The 22478-nt window shown below is 37.0% G+C and overlaps 2 protein-coding genes across 5 annotated transcripts in view; both read left to right on the top strand.

Annotated features, from left to right (window-relative positions):
* The window catches only part of LOC145989255 (E3 ubiquitin-protein ligase MARCHF3-like), a 30521-nt gene extending 22665 nt beyond the window's left edge, over positions 1–7856 (top strand). For 2 of the 3 annotated variants that reach the window (XM_083124588.1, XM_083124595.1), the window contains exons 5-6: positions 4028–4236; positions 6699–7856. In XM_083124588.1, coding sequence (XP_082980714.1) covers positions 4028–4236; positions 6699–6873 — 384 coding nt within the window. In that variant the 3' untranslated portion in view covers positions 6874–7856. The remainder of the gene's footprint in view (positions 1–4027; positions 4237–6698) is intronic. The other variant, XM_083124581.1, reaches the window with a different exon arrangement.
* A 6901-nt stretch (positions 7857–14757) lies between these two features.
* Positions 14758–22478, top strand: part of LOC146001950 (SUN domain-containing ossification factor) — a 168033-nt gene continuing 160312 nt past the window's right edge. For both annotated transcript variants that reach the window (XM_083139681.1, XM_083139671.1), the window contains exons 1-3: positions 14758–14926; positions 16743–16992; positions 19522–19655. In XM_083139681.1, the coding sequence (XP_082995807.1) occupies positions 14868–14926; positions 16743–16992; positions 19522–19655 (443 nt within the window). In that variant the 5' untranslated portion in view covers positions 14758–14867. The remainder of the gene's footprint in view (positions 14927–16742; positions 16993–19521; positions 19656–22478) is intronic.

The following is a 22478-nucleotide window of genomic DNA, read 5'->3' as shown; positions in this document are numbered from 1 at the left end:
CACCAATGGCATTATATTATCTGGGAAAGAAATATTAATTTGTAAAGTAATTTAACACTTAAATGTTCCTCCTTCGTACAGGCTTTTCTCTCAGTGGTAAAACATGCATTTAATTAATACACTTCTGGCCACCTTGTCATTTGGCATTTTGAAACACATGAATATCCGTAGATAACTTACCTTACTTCCATTCACACACAACAAAGCAAATGAGTACTGATTGACTCCTTCAAGCATTCAACTGGAAAAAAGAAGGGGTGAGCTGGCAGTGTTTTGTCCAAGTATGAGTCACCAAACAGTTGTTCACTTTGCCTACCCTGATGAAGTGACTTTGCGACCCTCAAATCTACCTTTTACTACATATAATCACACATATGATCACTACAAAAATTCGTTTTCGGAGTAGAAACACAATGAAACTATCGTAAAACATCAAAACCTATGTTCTACTACAAATGGATAAAAGATGCAAATGGGCAAAAATCCACACCTAGGGTTGACCTAGATCAAATCTAGGCCACCAAGTTTTTAATTCCTTTTGTTATTATTTTTATAAATTGAACATGTTCTATTGCCTTCAAGCCTGTAAGACTGTTTTCAGCACAAACAGTATTTTATCAGTGATGGTTTCTGGGGTAAAAATTACTAACATTTGTTCTAATCTGATATTTTCATAGTCTGTCCATAATTGAGTGCTCGGTTTTGAATGGAAATGCATAATCATTTACCCTGTTTTTGCAATGCAAGTTTCTAAATATGGGTTCTTATTTTCAAGGACTGTACATTAATGTTCTTCATGAAATGTTTTCTGTTATCCACACTTGGATCAGAATCATATCAGTACATTCACAGATAAGAATTATACAGGTCAAACTTGACGCATGTAACCAGAGGGCTAGAACATGATCAATGTGTGTGCCTTCCTCATAACTAGCTGGCTAAGAGATATTGCCTTGAAATGAACAGGTTACAGTAAGATGATACCTCTATGAGAACATAGGTGTTTGTTGAGGATATGCTGAATTACTGGGCATGATATATCATGACAGGTTGTGGCCATTCATGAATGAAGTGGATTCATGTTTCAAAACATGACAAATATAAAAATACAGCCCACACATATAACTATTATATATTTAATTATTGTATTTTTTTAAAAAAAATGTTGTCCTAGCATACAATGAAATGTGCAAAATTGAAATTTGTTCTTTTATTCTGAAAATTCGTCACATATACACAATATTCAAAGTGATGAAATTGCTGACTGAATGCTGTTTGTCGTACCTCCACTTTTGTCAGAAATGGGTTGATCACGTTATGTCCCATACATGCTAATGCATCATCAGGGTGCTTAAGTGTTATTATTTTAAATATATCATTGGAATCACACAGATAATTTATATTAATACTAGCTGATTGCCTGGCTATTTATTTATCCCAATCTTCTATTAAAGTTATCCATGGGAGAAACATAGCAATCTTAAATCCACTCCACATTACTTAATAGACTGCCCCTGTGACTTGTTCATCATGATCGAGAAAGCTAGTCTCTCTCTTTCTCTCAAATGTCATCGTGAATGTCATCAATTAGCTTAGCGACTCCGAAAATTATGGATTTGACACAAATATCGGTCGTTTTACATGTCACCCCCACCCCTAGGGGTGCCAGGTGTGTCTTGGAGGTGAACTGCATTGGCAGTGTCACTATTCATCTTAGCAACCCCGAAAATTATGGATTCCACACTAATATCCGTATTATTTTTACATGTCACCCCCTTCCTACCCCTTCCGCTAGGGGTGTCTTGGAGTTGAACGGCATTGGGAGTGTCACTGTTTGTCTTAGCAACCACAAAAACTATGGATTCCACACTAATATCTGTCGTTTTCAATTATTTTTACATGTCACCCCCTTCCCACCCCACTCCTAGGTGATACATGTACCAAGTTTGGTTGAAATCGCTCCAGGTGTTGGAGAGTTATGCCTGAACAAACATACACACATACATACATTTTTATATATATAGATATAGATATTTGTGTGTGTATGTGTGTGGTTGGTGAGAGGCAGTAATATGTAAGGTTGAAATAGAGAAAACATCTGCTTGTACCCTTGGGATTTTTGGAAAATTCACCTTGAAAACCGGGAATTATACTCGGATTTTATCATGGTCATAGTGGCCACCCTGTTCATGTTCCGAAGTCACATATCTGGTTGTCAGGTGGTGTGAATTGTCAACAATAATAAAATGTTTGTGCAAATCTTACAGTGTATTTAAAATCCACTTAAGTTAAATCAGCTCGCCTGAGAAGATCTCCTGTGTGTGCCTAATCTACAGAATTGTATTCCCATATAAAGGGGTCAATTTATGCTCTCAAATATTTACAGCATAATTAAGAAATTTCCCATGAATTGCATAACTCTCAGGATAATTCTGACTTCAGAAAGTGTTCCGTCTGTAAATAAACTCTAAATTTCATGTTTGAGAGTCTATTTTGCATTTTGTAGTTCATTTTGCATTATTTCATGATTAAACAGTGTAGTAGGCAAATGCACCTCACACCTTTCAGAAACATTAACATTACAATGTGTTATTTCACATTTCATGTTTTTGTCAAACGGGAAATATGCATGGCTCTACATATGTCACATTTGGTTTTTCACTTTTGGAACATACTGTGACACAGGTAATGTTCGGAGATAATGTGTTGAGTGCTGCACAAGCCTTGAAGCATCCTATTGTTAATTTGATTGTTGGTATATTTGAGGTGAGGGGACAATTTCCTGCTGAAAAAAATTACAGGTTTTACATTAGAAATTATTTGTCTCCAAAAGTATCAGTAGTAAGTGCACAATTCTTTGCATGAGAATGGAACCCATATCAGGCAATATGCAGGTACAATTTTGAACCCTCATGTCTCAGCGTTGCCTATTTGGGGGCCTGACGAAGCTCAATCTTTGTAATAAAAAAATATTTCATCTTCTACTTGATAATTTTTTTTTTTCAACCACAAGCTTATTACCTGTACTGAAGAAAATAAGGTAAAATTTGTAACTCTAGCATACTTTGTTTCCGAGGTTTTTTTGTTATTTTTATGTATTTACCTTGAGGGAATTTTAAATTTTCCACCAAAAACAAGCAGGGCTTTTACATTAGAATATTTTTTTATTCGAAAGCATCAGCAGCTAGTGCACAGTTCTTGCCACGAGAACGGAACACACATCTGACAATACGCACTGTTTTGAACCTTCACATTCTGGCATTGCTTATGTGGGAGCCCAACAAAGTTTAAATTTTGTAGAAAGAAAAAACATTTTTTACATTTGTCCTCTTCTGTTTTGTAAATGAAAATTGGATATTTTGGCCATAGACATGTAGCCTAGACTGTACTGAAAAAAACGAACTTTCATTTGTAACTTTAGCCTTTATAGTTACAGAGAGATGAATTTTTATTGAATTGTGCAATTTCAAACTTCCCACTGAAAATGTGCTCAGTATTCAGACCTTATTGCATAAAACTGACCTTGGCATTTAAGGGTTAAGGGACAATCGTCTTTATACACCGATTCAGTTTACCTGGTAAAAAATGCCATGTAAAATCCATGATCAAAGAACAGATTCATACTTTTTGTCTCCAGAAGTGGGAGTATGTGCCAAAAGCAGTGTTGCCATGCGTGTTTTTTTTTTTTTTACCCAGTTCATAAATGGCACCTTCTGCTATCAACATTCACCCTCCTCTCACACTTAAGGGAAAGGAAGAACATGTAAGATCCATTCATTTGTTAATGGGAGTCAACGGTTAGGCTTAGCCACATCTTGGACCCCAAACTGTTACTCTGAGCGATAAGCTTGGCAATTTCCCATCAGTATGGCAATTGGACCAACCTGAAGGGTTCATGTGAGCTTTCCTGGCTTGAGACACAAAAGGCAAAAATAGAATTCCAAGTTGGTTCTTTCATCATGCATGCTTTAGTTTTACTTTTGCTCTAACCCTTTCATTTCTTACATATTTTCATTTTTTTTTCCAGTGGATAACAAGCCGTGATGGACCAAAGGGTTTATATGGAGATCTAATTTGCCTCCTAGTTCTCACTCCTCTATGCCTAATATCTGTGTACCTGTGTGGATTGGGATCAATTGTGTATTTACGACAGGGAATGTGGGAAGGGACAGGATTAGCAGTGCTGTGTGTCTTTCTCCTTGTTAAGTATGTAGCCTGGTGCTTCATCACTGCAAGGTAAGAATTGATTATCCGTAATTTACTTACTGTTAGTATTACATGTGATTAGCAGTCCGACCATGCATCATTTATATCAAAATATAATTTTAGAAAAATCCTTGCATTTATGATGTTCACTCTATTTGAGATTATAAATAAGTGCATTTACTTATGATAAGGGGCCGGACCCCATATTATGTGACTAATGCAAAATAGCCTAAGTGCTGATGCACCCAAAATTTCAAATTCAATAAATCAAAAGGTACTGCATGTTGTATCTATCAACGCCTGGTGGTAACCCTATCCCGATGCAGAAATGCATGTGGAGAAATCTTCCATACTTAGGCTTGCAATCAGTCTGTCATGGAACATTGGCCAGTTCAGACATGAATCGCAGAAGTGGAGGCATTTATCTAAACAGGTTGATTTCAGAAGTTGCAGCTGCGGCGTAGACTCTCTCCACATTACCTGGCATCCTGATGTTCTTTGTCTGACCTGGAGAGTTATGATTTCTCCATTGTCTGACCCTTATACCATGCCTCCTGGCACAGAATGATGGCAATCCTCTTTGGTCCATAGTGGCAGTGCATCTTCTGAATGGAACCTGTTTGGATGAATTTATTAATTCTTCTGTAAATATTTGAGAATCAAAAATGGACTCTTTTTACAGGGAAATAAACTTAAAATCTGATAACTATATAAATGTGTTATTACAACCTTAGTGACAATGAAGTTCGACCAAATATAGGAGTGCATTGTGAAAGAAGGAGAACACATGCATATGCTGAACATATTTTATTCAGCAGGCTACATGGAACAAAGGAAAACATAAATTCACGCTGCAATGCAGCAATGTTTCGTCCATCTACACGTGACATTGAAGTTCGACCACTGTTAGAGGGGATCCTGTTTACCATGGTGTGATGCCGCCCCGTCGGCGAATATCTGTGGCAATGCGTCAGGGCATGCTGCGGACGAGTCGTTCAAGATATTCCACATCGATGCGGTGCCATTCCTCCTGCAGGCAGGCGATAAGAGCAGCCACTGTCGTGGGTGCCCTCTGTTGCACACGTCGCTTAAGAACACGCAACACAACACATTCTCAATGGGCGAGAGGTCGGGACTCGATGGTGGCCATGGCAGAGTTCGCACGTGATGGCGAGTCAACCATTCTCTTGTCAGCCGTGCTGTATGAGGCCTGGCATTGTTGTGTTGAAAGATGAGACGCTGCCTGTGGAACAGGTGCCTTCACAATGTGGGTAGATGCCGCTCCAGTACGCGTGTATAGGCATGTGCATTCACAATGCCCTCACAGACGTGTAGTGGGCCAACCCCAGATGCCGTCATGCATCCCCATACCATCACTGACGCAGGTTTCTGTACCCGACGTGCATAACATTTTGCTTCATTCTGGTCCTCCTTCCGACAAATGACTGTTTTCCGTATTTTCCTGTACACAACATTGAAAATGGATTCGTCCGTCCACAAAACCCTGTTCCACTGCCGAAATGTCCATCCCCGGTACATTTGTGCTCACCGTAGTGAATTGCCTTTGTTCAACATGGAAAGGAAGGGTTTACGTTTCGCCTTGTACACTCGGTAACTGCATCGCTGTAGGTAACGGCGAATGGTTCTGGTTGACACTTCAATGTGAAAGCGTTCTGGAGTCCACAGTCGTAATTCGGCCACAGAAACATGATTGTTGGTCTGGATATAGCGCCTAAATATCCGTAGGTCACGAACGCTCAGCAGACGTTTTCGACCGGTGGCCTTACCTGGCTCTGTAGTACCCGTATTTTGGTGGTGTTTGATGATGCATTAGACAGTTGACTTGGGTAAGTTCAGTTGGCACCCTATTTCCCGTTCAGTGAGTCCATCCCGTTGCAACTCCACCACTATTCTCCTCACGGTGTTGTCAATAGGTTTGAACCTGGCCATGGTGATGATGCACTGCGGTTCCTCGGTGCACAGCATGCGCTTATATGCGGCAGACTCCCTTCTCGTGTCCGTGACATCATGCTTCCGTCAAATGCGCCACTATCTGGAATTTTCCGTATGGGTCTGGTGCCTGGTCGAAGTTCAATGTCACGCGTATAGTTCCCTGTTTTCGTTCTTTACGTGACCTTGGGTGCAACATGCTGGGATCACGATTCTTGCCTGCTCACATGCCTCCTCTTACACACATGCGTCACTTTTGCGGGTCACCCATTCCACCGCCTATGCCTCTGTGCATTTAATCACATATTCCTTTCTGGTCGAACATCATTGTCACCAAGGTTGTAGAAGTGAAATATTAATTTTGTGTAATAAATATAGTTTAGGTTTTTATTCACGTTTTTAACACCAAAATGCTATTTTATATACCACTTTAATCCGAAAATATACCCAGTTTTTGTACTGAAATCTTGATATAGTTTTTCACTATAAATATGTGGCTCTAGTAAGACATTTGACAAGTCTCTTTTTATTAATGCCTCCAGGTATCACTGGAAGAGTTTCCAGCAGTGGAGTAACACCAATCAGATTGTTCACCTTATTGAAACTAGTCGTGAGGCTGCAGAAGCCAAGAACAAGAAAAAGAAGACTGTGAGCAGTAGCACCACTGCATCAAGTGGAACAAGTGAAAATGAATGTGAAACAAGTGTCTTTTTGTAGCACAATGAAGGTGCCACAGCATTTAAATGTACATAAGCATCGTGATATTTTTTCATAACCACTGGAATGTATTAAGAATGAACAAAGTAATGAACCTGATGCAAGTATTATGTGTTTGTTATTTTTAATCTGTGCTGTCTATTGGAAATGTATTAAAGAGTACAAAAATAAGTATTTTTACAGATGAATTCTAAAGGTTATGGTCTAGTCAGTCTTAAAGCAAATATATGTATTACCAATATTTTTATATGAAAATGTGTGCATGGAAGGCTTCTTTTTATGAGGAATATGTATTCTGCTGTCTAAAAGTGATTTTTCACGTTTTATTTTCATGTACACTGAAAGGAAGTGTCTTTAAGTTTCATTATATCACATGAAGCGCTTCCTTCTTTTTTACATCCTGTATATGTTTCTATTATTTTACATCCAATTGTAGAATGTGAGAGAACTCATTGCATGTAATGTAATGGTGCTATGTTGAGTATGGGTACATACTGAAATTGCCTAATTATCTGCCTTGTTTTAAGTCTTCCAATTTTTATTAAAAATGCCATAAAGATATGGAAATCACAATACCTGTGAAGGTTCATTTTATTTTTTCTTCCTTTGCAATCAATAATATAACTTACTTCTAGTCTTGTTTCACTTTATTGTAAAGCTTCTTTTTCATCTTGCTCAAGTTAATAAATGTTAATGTGCATTTTAGTATGTTGCATTACAATGAAAAAAAATTATTTTATAGTTTATTTTATACATATCTATATTTGCATGTACAGCTTTTACAAATTGTATAGAAATGTGCAAGAACCATTCACCTTGCTGAAAATATATACTGTATTTTGGGATCATTGAATATGTTTGTAAATAAAAGTGAGACATGATGATTGTTTTGTAATTCATTTGCTTCAGAAGTGTAATGTTGAGCCCACGAAACTATCAAATATAAAGAATGTGTTAAACAAATTCTGTGATAGAAATGCGAAGAATATTCTGAGAGTTTTATAGACAATAAAATGTTACAGGAAATAGGTGGAAATTTTGCTTTCTTCAGAACTTTTTTATACATATATTGCTATTTGTTCACTTAACATTAATCGTTACTGCATTACATTTTGGAGTATGTTATACTCCAAAGAGTCTTGATAAAATCCAGCTTCTAGCAATCATTTTTGGCATATGTTAGTGTTAAAGATAACTTGTTACTGTAAAATCACTGAAAAGAAAGTTAATTATATTACACCACTAAATCTAAGTTTGACATAAACTTACTCATAGAAATGGCTCATATTTAGTTCTCTTATGAAGAGCACATGTGAATGTAAAAATCTTGAAATCTAATCATTTTAATTGCTTAAAGAGCAGTAATTCGGTTTTACACATGTTCAGTATTTACAGTTTTCTTTTCTTTCTGGTATCATTTGCTGGATATATGGCTCATCGAAATATCACATGCTCTCCCCCCCTCTCTCTCTATAAAAAAATCATAAAAAAAAGACAACTCTTCCTCCTATGAACCTTTCTTTTATTTACCATTGAAATTTTCAGGGGATCAGTGAGGCTTTTCGGAAGGCACTCGAATGTCAACCTTTATTTCACATATATGCCCTGGAAACTGCATTTGTATAGGCAAACAAGGTACTGATGCCCTGACCCATAGCCAGTGTAATCCTCTGTGGGATTGTGTTCTGAGCCTCAGTTTTTTGTAAGCAATATAGTGATTTTAGTCTTCAATATGTTCTGTATATGTATACTTTTCTTAGTAGTCAACCCTCATTTTGCCATCTTTTCCTGCTTTTGCCAGAACCCTCAACCACAACCCCCTCCTTGGGCATGTCACTGTAAGTAAGTAAGAGTTTTTCCCAAGGGGTTTCTTGAATTGCAAGTTGTTAAAATAAAGAATATTGAATGTGTGTGAAAATGGGGAAAATGGAAAATGCCAAAAGAAATTAAAAAAATAACCACTACCGATACAGCACAAATCTCCAAGGGATTGATATCCATAGGATATTCACAAATATCAAGATCGGATTTGTGGATGTTATATGTTATGGATATCCATTAGACATACCATCCTGGACATCCAAAGGATATTCCATCCACGATATCCATAGGATATTCCATCCATGATATCCAGAGGATCTCCCATCCTGGATATCCATGGGATCTCCATTCCTGAATATTCATGGGATATGCGGTATGTGTTGCAGTGTTATTAAAAAAAATGACTTGCATGTTTTGATATCCATGGAAAGATCCATTCATAGTGCCCAGTCATTCACTATATAAGTTAGTACTCAAACTCTGTAGTGCAATCTTAATCATAACTTGCAAACTTCCTCCTGGGGCAGTGGTTCCCAACCTTTGTGACTTGCAAAGCCCTTTTTAGAATAAATTTCTATGGCGGAGCCCCTTAGGCCTACGGTACCTTATGTCTTACAAGTTAATGGCATTTTCAAACCATTTACATTGTTGGTGAGAGCAACATAAGGTCCATAAAATTACATGTAAATGTTTAATGATAACACCTGTTTTTTTATTTTTTTATTTCTGGTTCAATTAATGATAATTGCAGGTGAATGTCTGGTTCTTCATTTAAGTGGCTTCTGTATTTTGTTTTGGTAGGAAGAGAATCCCGCTTCACAGACATATGTAGTTGATTTTGAATTCATCTTGTAAATGCAGCCAAAACTCCTGTAGACTTTGGTTTTGAAACACTATTTTTAGTTTGCTGGGGGATATCAAATTATTGATGACCTCGTATTCCAGAGTTTAAGATGGGTGGTTTTTTTTGTCCACACTGAACACATTCAGTACCCATTTAAAACCATCAAGCACCTTCTCTTGAGCTGTTGGAAAATAATGTTCAAACGAGTGTCTCAAAGCTTCGAGATGCAACTGAATATTTTTCTGTATTCTTTCTTCAACCTTGATGTTTTCAGTCTAGAAGCTTTTGTAAGAGGGAATCAATCGATATCTTCCTTTTCTACGCACTCCAACCAATACATAAGTTTCCTCTTAAAGAAGATGCTTTGGTGTTTGCATCAAAAACTGTGGCAGTTTTTCCTTGCAATGATAGATTAATTTCGTTCATTTTGCTAAAAATGTCAGCCAAATACTCCAGTTTGCAAACCCAGTCTTCATCATTGAAAAGAGTCTCCAATAGAGCGTTATGGTCCATCAAACGTATCAACGCTTTCCCAGAGGCAACCACCTTACTTCAGTGTGCAGCAGGAGGGACTAGTGGCTTCCCATATCTAGACACTACAGGAGGTGTGAAGTTCAACTTGACAAATTTCCGTTCAGAATGTAATTTCTAGTTTTCTTTTTGTGATTAGACTTTTTGTTTCTTAATCTTTTATTTCATTCCATTTTTATTTATTTTCCTGGAGCAGCTAGCTGCAGAGCCCAGGTTGAGCCCACATTAGACCCAATTCTAGTCCCAAGTATATTCTCATTCACAATCAAATGAAAACATCCAGGTAACATCTCGTTCATATGAACTAAGTTGATGTCCAAAACACACAAAAGTGATCCATAGAATGTCCAAGTATAATCCACAGAATGTCCAAAACATATCCACAGAATGTCCAACACACATCCAAAAATGATCCAAAGGATGTCCAAAACATACCATTCCTAGATATCCTATGTATGTACCCTTGGTGGACATATAAATATCCAGTGAATGCTTACTATGGACATTCCTGGATATCTAGAACTTCATCACAAATATCCAGAATATATCCATTAGATGCCTTCTGGATATTTATGATGTATGGGTGCCTACAGAGGGTTTCATGATGCACCTGCATCATGGAAATTTTTGGGGGGACAAAATTTTATACCAATTCTATATATCTTCACACAGAAATGGGGGTATCGTATCCTTTGATTGACTTGTTGATATTTAGCTTTGGTTATTATGTATAGTTTTTCTACCTACCTGTGAGTGATTGTGGCGATAGGTTTGAAATGAAACACCACCTCTTATGTCTTTAGAATCAATTTGGATGGAGGAGGGGGAAGGGGGGGGGGGGTTGGTATTCGCATTAATACAAGGTTAGTCGAGCAGACAAACTGTGCAGAATAAGGTTGATAGACAATGGCAGTGAGCTTAAAGTAAACATATACTGCTTAAATATGTCTGTATTGTACAGTGACGCAACCACAAGGGGGCAGGGGGGCATTGCCCCCTTACCTTCAACTGAAGCCAATTCTAGGGAGACAAACATTGCTGGCCAAGGGCAGCACAGAGGAGCAATTACCCCTTCGATTTCAAATTTTATGCAAATAGAAATTCATTTTGTAAAATTTTCTTGCTTGCTTTGCTCGCATTGTCGGCTTTTCTCATTTTCGTCAAGTTCAGAGCTGTAGCTATGGACGGCGGGAGTCGGCCACGGGTGCCGAATGATATAAATGAAAAAAAGTTGTGAAAGAGAGAATGCCTTGGTACTCCTTGTGATATTATTTGCACCTTATTAGGGGCAAATACGGGTAACGGGCAAACATTGACTGCCAAGGGCACCTGCAGGGGGGGGGGGGAGTACAGAGGAGCAATTACCCCCTTCGATTCCAAATTTTATGCAAATAAAAATACATTTGGTAAAATTTTCGTGCTTGCTTCGCTCTCAGTATCTGCTTTTCTCGTTTTCGTCGAGTTCAGAGCTGTAGCTATGGGCGGCGGGAGTCGGCCATGGGTGCCGAGTGATCTAAAAAAAGTTGTAAAAGAGAGAATTTTCATGGCATCCAGTGAAATGAATTGTGCCCTATTAAATCAATATTGTTTTCAATTGCAAAAATTGGATTTAAAATTTTTGTTGCTAGCTTCGCTCGCAATCTACTTCTTTTCTGTAATGTAATGTATTTAAATAATGTGTGTTGTATATTTGTATTGAATAAGCTTTGAATACTTACACAATTTAGTGTTAGCTTGTTGCATATGTATTTTCTTATTTTATGTCGTCCCATGTTGCATATGTGTAAAACATATGTTGTACATGAAAGAGACACGTATCTTCGGAGTGCATTTATCATTCATTTTCTGCCATTCAAAAATACAATGTGCTTGATATATTGGTATAGTGTCCCCACCTTTGAGCATTGATGGTCTATTTTAAAAACTTGTCTTGTTTCATGAAAAAGTCTAAGAAAGGTATGTTCAGTGGTATCATTAAAATTATGATTGATAATGTCGAAGCCCACTAACATTAAAATTAAACCCCATGTCTGTGTGGCAACTATATTTTGGGAGCCAAGTCCTTCCGCTCGGCTTTTCATTGAGTATCTTGTGATACAGACTTTTCGTTTAATCTTGAGCTGGCGACGCTAAGGATGGCTTTTGGGGCTAAAGCCCTATCCAACTCAAAATCCAAAATGGGAGTGTTAACTATTAAGCGGAAAAGAGAAGTAAAATAAACCAAATCAATCAATGATTTGATTTGATTTTTGTAACTTAGCATCGCTTTTTTGGATAAAATTAATGAAGGGACAAGCCCAAATAACACCCATGCCCAGATCTGGGTTTGAACTCAGAACCTCATAGCACGCTGTGATAACCACTCCCCTACAGCTGGTTGATTTGGTGTTTTAAGTCCACTTAATGCACAGAAACAAAATGGGTAACAAAACACACTTTTTTTGTAGTTTCTTCAATAATATTCATTTCGCTTTTGGGATATATTTTTCATTCCAAATTATTTCATTATTCACTGTAGAGTACAACACACAAGAACAAGAATGCACGCTCATCACAGGTTCGAATCCCGGCCTGGATTGTTCCTTGTGAGGTCCCTTCATGAATTTCATCATACCATCACTCATCCTCATTTTTGCGATAAAATGTGGCAGATAAGCGAAGTAAAATAAACCAAACCAACAACAATATGAACGCGTGTTCTCTCGCCCAAATAAATACATCCGTATGTATGACTGTTTAGCTTACCCATTTTTTTTTATTAGAGGCCAAGAATTAGTATATTTAAATAAAATACTACTAAAATGAGAGCGAGAGAGAGCCTGAGCAAATATTTGTTATTTACTCTTTATATATTCCATATTTAAAAAAAGAGAAAGCATAACATTGTTTTCTGCACACAATACATTCTCATTTCATAAATAATAAAACTTACATCCCATATTATACATACATATTGTACACCCACGGCAAAAGAATCAGTAGGCGAATTGTCCATCACCATTTTCATTCGGTCTGAATTGCACAATATGATGATAATTAATTCAAATAATGACGTCAATAAGCAGAGGGCAATGCGTGTTTTGCACCAACATAATTTCATTCCTTAAAACTACACAGGATGTAGAATAAAAAGTAATTAAAATAATGGTGGACAATTTGCCTACCATTATCTTTGCCGTTGACTTTACAACGTGTAAAAATTCGTGGTGTACCCTGTAAATATAGAGAACAGAAGTACTGGAGAAAATTTTCCCCTAAGTTATTTAGAAGATTTACAAGAAATCGAAAGGAAACCAATCCCCTATCTGGGGGATCTGGAAAAACGGGCTTTCGACCATTGCAGCGGGGGGCGAGGGGGCAAGGGAGGTAGACGCAGAAATCTTCCCTTTTCCTTCGGGCAACAGTTTCTACCTGGAACTCGTGAGACGGAGGAAAAGCGAGCTAGCCCAGCTTTGCCCGCGGATCGGACCGAGGGACGAGAAGCACGTGAAGAAAAAGGGTTGCATATGAACTGTGACTTTAACAACACAATAAATATTGTGATTTGAAAATAATTATAATTAGAGGTGTGGGATTGATTGATCTATCTCTATCTAGCTACTCCCCAGTGCACGTCACTGTGTATATGTCAATAACAATAATTGAAAAGGCGGTATTTGCCGCAAAAAAATATTTCTTGTACACCCAACGGCACAAGAAACAATATGCAAATTTTGCATCACTATTTTCATTGTTTGTTTTCCACACCGTGATGATGATGAATTAAATTTTTAAAAAATCAATAAGTAGAGGTCAACACCTGCTTCGCATGAACAAAATTCCATTCCAACACGTGATGTAGAATTTTTTTTTAAAGAATGAAAGTTGCGATGGACAATATGCCTACTATTATCATAGTATCTTTGCCGTTGGCGGTACAACTGTGTGTATGGGGGGGATGGGGCGACTAGCTATCATCCGTACGTCCATCCCTCTGGCATTGTCAATGTTATATACGTTATAGTATTCTCGTTAATTATTTTTTCACGGAGGGGCCCCCCAATATTTTTCTTGCGGCGGAGCAACAGAAGACTGCGCTACGTCACTGAGCATAGGGCATTTTTTAGCAACCCAAAGGACATTTCTCTTTTATTAATGCTATAAACAGCTTTGCTACTTTACTTGTAGGGCAGAACATGTAAGAAGTCAACGTTGATAAACGTAGAAATTGTTAAACCTCGATCGCGAATGTTCATGGTGCACATGTTTCTTATCGGTAGCGCAAACTTCCTGTTTCTTGAACTAAGAGGAGGTCAAATATCATAAGATAAGTTTCCCATTGTAAATAAACATTTGCTTCTTGGGCAATATTACTTTCATGATAAGTCTCTCAGATATAGTGGTTGTCTTCTTGCATAGAACGCGTAAAATTTAAAGTATGATGCGCATTGCTAAATTCTCCGTAAATCATTGCATAAGTTTGGAGTTTATTATGTGATAACGATTTGTGAGAGGGAAGTGGAATAGATTGATTATATTTTGCATCACAACTTTGTATTTTCCGTAATTTATTTTTTTAAAATAGCATTTTATGTATGCATGTGTTTGAACATAACGGTGGACTGGCTGGTCGCATGCTTTTTCTCTGGATTTGACGGGAAAAACAGCTGAAACGAGCTGTGACTGACTGGTACACGTCAGAGAAGCCTTGGGTGACGTCAAAGTTTCAAAATGACTGTCGTTCTTCGCAATGTTACTTGCAACTCGATAAGAAAATTGTAAAAATGCGGTCCCGAAATCGAATACTACGATATTTAACATGAAGCTCTCTGTTATTTCTGCTTACAGAACGAGTGTAATTGTTTTCCTACTTGCAAGGTAAGTTAGTCCTAAACTATTTCTTAGTAGACATAATTTGAGGCAGTGAATCTGCTGTGTAGTATTTACCGACAAGCGACCAGACAGGTCCTTAGTAGGATGGGTCAGGGTAATAGCCCGAGCTCCAATGAGTTAATGTTAGCTTGCGAATGCTCAACTTCTAATCGTATGAATTAAAGAACAGATTATTAAGATCGTTTTTGCAATTCTTCTAAAGTAAACAGAGCATCATCTGAATGCTTTTTGTTGTGTTTTGACAGCCAAAGTATTGCTAGTTTGAAATCTTGCATATTTATCATAGTGTAAATACATTATTACGTGCAGCTAGAATATAAGTAACAAAAAATGGATAAATGTGACACTTATTGACATTACTTAATGATTTTTTCATTGACCTTTTTATGCAGTCCTGGAGTATTATGTATCACAGACAGGATTATCTCTTGTGAAGATACAGAAATAAATTTATGTTGCAAGGCAGCAATATTTTGAAAGCATGTACATGTAGAATAATCATCCAAAAAAGAATTCTGTATTAACTAAAACCTAAGAATTTTTGGCATGAGTTTACAATACCGGACCACTCTCCAATTTCTATAAAATTTAGCCTACTTACTAATTTTGGTGACCTGATGACGTAACTGTAGTTCATATTTGGCGGTCGCTTGTTAAAATTGTACATTTACGTCTAGAAATTGTAAAATAACCTTGCGATTTACCACGCTGATCGTCCCTACACAGCAATTCAGAACCGTCCTTCTTTCGCAATTCGTTAATGGTCTTCCTTTATCACAACAATCTTGCTGACGTAAGACGAGGAATTCCTACGAGGTTAGGTTAGGCCTGTTAGGTTAGGTTCCATTAGCATAACTACAAAGAAAAATTAATATTTTAGCTACGAGAACTATACCTTGTCTTGCCTGTTGATTTCTTCATGTTGGGAAAATGGCGTCTTCCGTGGAGCTTTTGTTCTTATCGTAGGGTTACGTTACGTTAAGAAAACATAGTTTATTTCGTTTTTTTCTCGATTTCCATACTTGACCGCCAATTATTACATGCAGATTCGTGTTTAGGAGTTCACAATTAGTGAGTAGGCGACATTTCATAGAAATTGGAGAGTGGTCCGGTATTGTAAACTCGTTCCGAATTTTTATCTGATGTTGCCTCCCCAATGGCACAGTGGTAGTATCATTGCCTTGTAATCAGGGGGTCCCGGGTTTGATACCCGGTGGAGGCACATAGTGGTTCAGATCCCACTTTAAACTGTAGGCCCAGTCCCGATTAGCCTTACTTTGCATAAAGTGGAGTTAAAACACCAAATCAATCGAATCCAATATATCTGATGTTCGATCCTCTATGGCCATATCGCCTCTTTGTACATTTAGTCTAGGAATTTCCACCCTCATAAAGAATTATAGGGAATGTGAAAGATGTCATTTTTCTTGTATGTACTTAAAAACAGCAACTGAAAACGTTCATATACCATGAAACATATTACACATTCTCTAGGGGGTACAGAGGGTCAAGGGTACCCTTTGTTATGCAATGTTGTTCCTCTTAGATATAAATATGACCATTTTTGTAGTGATGAAATCATTCCGTACTAACAAACTTCTAAATAAGTTTCTTTACACATTGCCCATAGTAGCAACATTCATATTAAAAGATGTGAAGCAAATCAAAACATTGAGCAAATATATACGTTTTAGGCCCTACTAATACAATGCGTACACAATGTTAATTTTCTTATCTTTTAAATGGGTACAACTACTATGTAGGAAATTTAACCCCACTGTGTTGTTCTTTTTTTTTCCAGTTGTTTGCTGTCAAATTCCATGGCGGGGGATGAGAGTGTGACAGGAAAGAGTTCTGCTTTGGAAGCCTCTGAAGTAGACAATAAGTCTGCTTTGCCTGTTGAAATCACCAAAGAAAGCTCCCCTCAGGATATTCATGTAGCTGATGGTGGCAGTGTAGCAAGTAAAAGAAAGAAAAGCACTGCAAGTGTGGACCAACATCATATACCTGTGACGAATAATAGTAATGCAACAAATACAGAGAGTCATCAGGTAAGACATTTTTATATATATATATATATATATATATATATATATATATATATATATATATATATTTATAAATATGAAGATTTCATGAATTGACAACATGCCTTTATAGATTATCATTATTTCTGTTCAATGATTTGTCGTTTATGAACGTCTTGATTTATTGTGAAGGGTGATTTCGCTATGGTTGTCATTTTTTTTTTTTTGCATGGGATATCCTGCCATCTTATGTATTTATGTGCTGATGTAAGTATGTTGTGAGATAATACAGTTACTTTGCTCAAACAGTAGCTTAGTTGTAGTTACCATTACTTTAAAATTTAACTCTATTTTATTTCCACAATTACTTAGTCTGTAACTCGTAGAGTTTGTTCCGTGTATGAACTGCAAGTGAACTGTTCCTTTGTTTACAGATGACCATCTAAACTTTTAATCAAATAATAATAAACATCATATACTAGGTGGCATAAATGAATTTGCCTGCACAGAGCCATCGGCAGCCCCTTCGAATTATTGTATTGTTTTGAAACTTTGGTATAGAGTCCATGGCGAAGTGAATGCTGATGAAAAATATAGTTCAAATTTTCACCACCATGTTGATATGTGGTGCTGAAATCGTGTGCACATTGAACAACATCCTGCTATCGAATCTTTGATCATGCTTTCTTACGCTTCCAAATGGTCATTTCCGTTGACAGCGTGCATATTAAACACTTCTGTACTGACATAGACTAAGAATGAACTTTTGCATTTTTCCGATTTCTGGTGGTTGTTATCCCAGTGCCACATTTGCACATTGTGGTGAAAATTTGAACATTTTTTTCATCAGCATTTGCTACCCCATGGTTTCCATAGCCTCTATACCAAGTTTCACCTGTAGTCAAAGGCTCCAGGGTTCAGTACCTGGTGGGACCACATGGTGGTTCTGGATCCCACTTGAAATTGCAGATCCAGTCCCAATTAGCCTATCTGTACATGAAGGTGGACTTAAAACAAAACTGTTTCACCTAAATCTGATGCTTCGAGTGGGCTCCAGAGTGCTCTTGAGTAGGGCAACTTCAATTATAGCCATGTGGGGTTTAAATATGTAAATATAGAGTCAAAGAAAGTTCAAGACCTTGCACTTGAAAAAATTCATTATGGAATGCATTTACTTGTAGCAAATGTATATATATGAAGATACCCCCCTCCTCCCAAATCATCTCCACTGCTGTCTACAATCTTATTTCACCAAAAAATGAGGCTAAAACAACCACCTGATGCGAAGGGGTCACTGTAGTACATGACAGGGTTTGTGAAACTGTGAAGTGGAAACCTAGTTTCCCAATGACTTAACATTAACTTCCCTGTGCTATATTGTTTGTTGTGCTTATGCAGCAGATTGGCAGTGCATAATGGTGAATTTCATCACTGTACAAAGAAAAAATCATTTTGTGCCAACTTGCCAATTAATATGCTAGCAAGTTAATGATTTGTATCAAGTCATACACTGTGATTTTTGTTTAAAAATTACATCTCAATTTCGTTCAGTGATGTACCAAATTTCTATTACCTCTCTTTTCTACTGTAACTTCCAGTAACAACACTCGCAGTTGCAATTGTGTAATGTTTTTGCAAGCAATTTTTTTTTTTTTTATCAAAACAGTTTGAAGTTTGAAGTTATGTTCTACAATGATCTCTATAAGTCTTACTTGTAAATTAGCATTCCTTATAGTAATTAATGCAAATTATGTGGCTGAAATTAAATTATATATGTGAAATATATAATTTTTACCATCAAGGGAATTCAGATAGGAGCAGAGGATGGCTGCCCCCACCCCAGAAAATTAATATAAGCCATATAACACATATAATTTAATTTCGGGCACATTAATTTGCATGAATTATTACAAAGGACTGTTAACTAACTTCATGTTTAAGTCATATTCATATAGCTTAGAAGAAGAGGAGGAGCGAGCTAACCAGTGGGTCCAAAACCCTCCTATTGAGTTAGCAATTACAGAATAAACTTCACTTATAATAAGTTTTGGTTCTATATTTACATTTACAATTTAAAAATCTAAATCTGGGCTATAATTTTTCATTTTCTTGAATTACAGTAATGTTAACTTACTCATGATAATCACTAATAAGTGTTTTTGCAGGATGTGCAGAATTTATTCTGTTATGAATGCCAAATATTTCTAATAAATTATTAGGGGGTTGATAAAATACAAAATATATGTCAACATATCACAAATAATTAACCATATAATTTTCAATGTGCATGGTAGATAATTCATATTACTTAAAAGGTAACGAATAAAAAATAAGATTATTGCTGACAAAATTAATACCCATGCATCAAGCTAGTGTATTACAGGTGCTCTAATGTAACCCGGTTCAATAATAATAATTTTACTATCCTTAGAATACAAGAAATTAAACCTCTCCCTTTCTTAATCTGTGTATTATTATTAAATATTTTACATCTGAGTGCATGATTCCTTGCCTTGTATACATCTTTAATTTCTTTTTATTTCTTGGTTGCAGGACAAAGTTGCCGATATGGGCATACATACAAGTTTTGACGAAGTTGCACTCTCAAAAAGTGTAGTGGATACGCTAAATGTTGAAGAAAAGAATTTTGCTCCTCCGTTGTCTGCAAAAGAATCCAACACTGAAAGGTAGGCCAGTTTTTTAAAAAAATATATAGGTTGGGTTTGATGTGAAAAAGCAGATAAAAGTTATTTTTGTCAAATGCCAAGGATTCATGTAATTACTACAAAAATAATAATAATTTCTTGGTACCATCATTTTGCAAACATGTAACAGTACTGGAAATATGCACACAAATATGACCTTGAGGATGGACAACTATATTACCCTAATTCAAGTTTATAATTTTTGTGTATGGCATTGTAACATGTCATGAAGAGATGTGAAGATAGAGCCCCACACATTCAAAATCTTGGCTGTTTGTGGAGGTGATGTGATCAGCAACATGCTCTGCCTGCCTTTACCCCCTTCCCTCCACCACCAAAAATTTGATTTGATTTTTGTTATTTGGTGTCGCTTTTGTGCACATTTGACTAATCATGATGATATGGGTGAGTGATTATATTGATGAAGGGACTCTCGCAAAGAACAGCCATGCCTAGGCTGACATTCGAACCTGGTACCCCTCCCATTGTAGCATGCTGTCCTAACCACTCTGCTGCAGAGGTCGGCCCGGCCCGTTTATTAGAGAGTGATTGAACCTACCGAAAACCTCTCCATGCAGGGGCATTGTTTGAATTGAATTGTTTTAAGTCAACTTTATGCACAGTAAGGCTACGCGTAACTGGACCTACAGTTTATAAAGTGGGATCCAAACCACTATGTGCCCCCACTGAGTATTAAAACCGGGACCACTTGATTTCAAGGTGACAACATTACCACTATGCCATCGGGGAGGCACCTTTCTTGAAAAATTCCCACCTGAAGTCACAATCAAACACAGGTCTCCAGCATGATAGTCAGAGGGCCCACCAATTGGACCACCATGCTTTTGTATGGAATCATATGAGGTTAGTTGTGCCTTTGTCTAAAAAAAATAATTTGTGGATTACACATACACTTACAGCAGGACACCATGCCCATAATTATTTCAGCTGATATAACCTATGCTTGTATTTGCTACTTTGATATAATATTAAGGCAAAGAGTGGCAGTTTCGCACCGGTGTGCATTGATTTCAATATTGTTGGAATGGAAACGAAAGGAAACCGACTCTACAAGAGAGTATGAATTTCTCCCCATGTTGGAAGGGGAATAAGTTTTTTATGTTGATTATCAAGCTTGACATCATATTGAAATGTATGGTGAATAAGAATTTTCAGAATCACATGCATTCCTTATGCAACAACTTCAACTTATGGCTAATCAAATGGGAGTTTTCAAATGACAAATAAAATCTTCAACATGACCTCTCTCCATTCATGTGTTTTTCTACTCCATCGGAAGTTTGATATTCCCAAGAGAACAAGTAAAATAATACTCTCTTAAGCGTAACACAAGTTTTCTCCCCCTGTTACAACCATCTAGGCCACATACCTCTCTTTTTTTCCAACTGTCTTTGGGGAAAGATCTGTGGGGGAGGTGTGATTTAGGGTCTTTTCAGAACTACGTTTCTGACTCTACACTGAAACTTTTCCTTGTGGCTTTAAATAAGCATTTTTTAAAAGGGAGAAATGAAATAGATACTGTTAAATGTGTATTTCTGGTGGTCCAGTTGATAGGCCATCTGACTACCATGTGGGAGATAGGGGTTCAATTTCCAGGGCGCCAATCATTGGATGCTTTGGGGCAGCCTTGGAGTGGGAGGTTTAAAAGCTGTCAGAGGATGGTGAAGTTCACACCTCTTATGTCTCGCCACAACCCTCACTCCTGTGTTACTTCACAATATGTTGCAATTAATATGATACCTTTTAATTTTGAGTGCAGACATGTTGAGAACAACTGTGGGAATAACAAGATGATCAAATTATGAAAATGATTTACATTATTTCTACGTTGATAGTATCTGCGAAAATTTTTTTATTGGTTGTCAATGCTATTTTTTGTTGTTGTTCTTTCTATGTGCCTGCAAATTGGAATGTAAATTGTCTGACATTAAAAATTATGTATTTGATAACACTTTCATCAGCTTACACATCAGACCCATACCTTCATTTATGATCATTTCATAGTTAGTATTAGGAATATTGTAAGAGGGATGTACAGCATTTTTTTTTTTTTTTGTCAAACCTTTCAGGTACCAGGAAAGTTATTTCAATTTCTACTACCATCAGGAAGGTGGATTCTTCTGCACACCCTTTTCAAAACTTATTTTCAACCAAGAACAGTTTTAACTTTCGCAGTGTCATATTACGTTATGACTTATTAAAACCATGTTGTCATATTGAGCGTAGAATATTAACTATTGAAGTGAGGCTGCTATTATTGTGCACAACAGACATGCCATTGGTACTAATCTGAAAGAGAAGCCACTGCGAGAGCACATTGTGGATGGCGTATATTATACCCTTTTTGTTTGCCAATCAGAGTTCCTTCTAGTGACGGGTCGTTCCTGCCTGCAAGTGTTGCAACCTATGAATCAAAACTTTCTTACCATCATCAAACTCTTCAGCAGATGGCAATAAACACATTGGGCTGAGGAAAGTTGCAGTGGAAAGTTACCATCTTAAATATGAAGAAACTTGTAAAACATGCACAGATATTTATTTGGGGCTGATAAAACATCAATATTCTCAAAGTTCTTCGAAAGACTGTGTAAAAGGTTGGCATACTCCAAAAACTGAACCTGCTCTGCAAAAAAGGAAAAATGCCTCACTAAGCAAAGTAATCAATGTGCATTTGTTGGTAAGTTCAGCATGGCACTATCTTTTCAATAATGATGGAATAAATCAATAAAGTTTGTTGAATGACAACGACTCCTTACCATGGAAACATAATTATTCCTTAGTGGC

Source organism: Lepisma saccharinum, chromosome 1 (genome assembly GCF_977018435.1).
Source record: "Lepisma saccharinum chromosome 1, izLepSacc3.1, whole genome shotgun sequence".
NCBI classification, from domain to species: domain Eukaryota; kingdom Metazoa; phylum Arthropoda; class Insecta; order Zygentoma; family Lepismatidae; genus Lepisma; species Lepisma saccharinum.
Note: the sequence above shows the minus strand (reverse complement) of the source record. Positions and strands in the feature narration are given on the sequence as shown.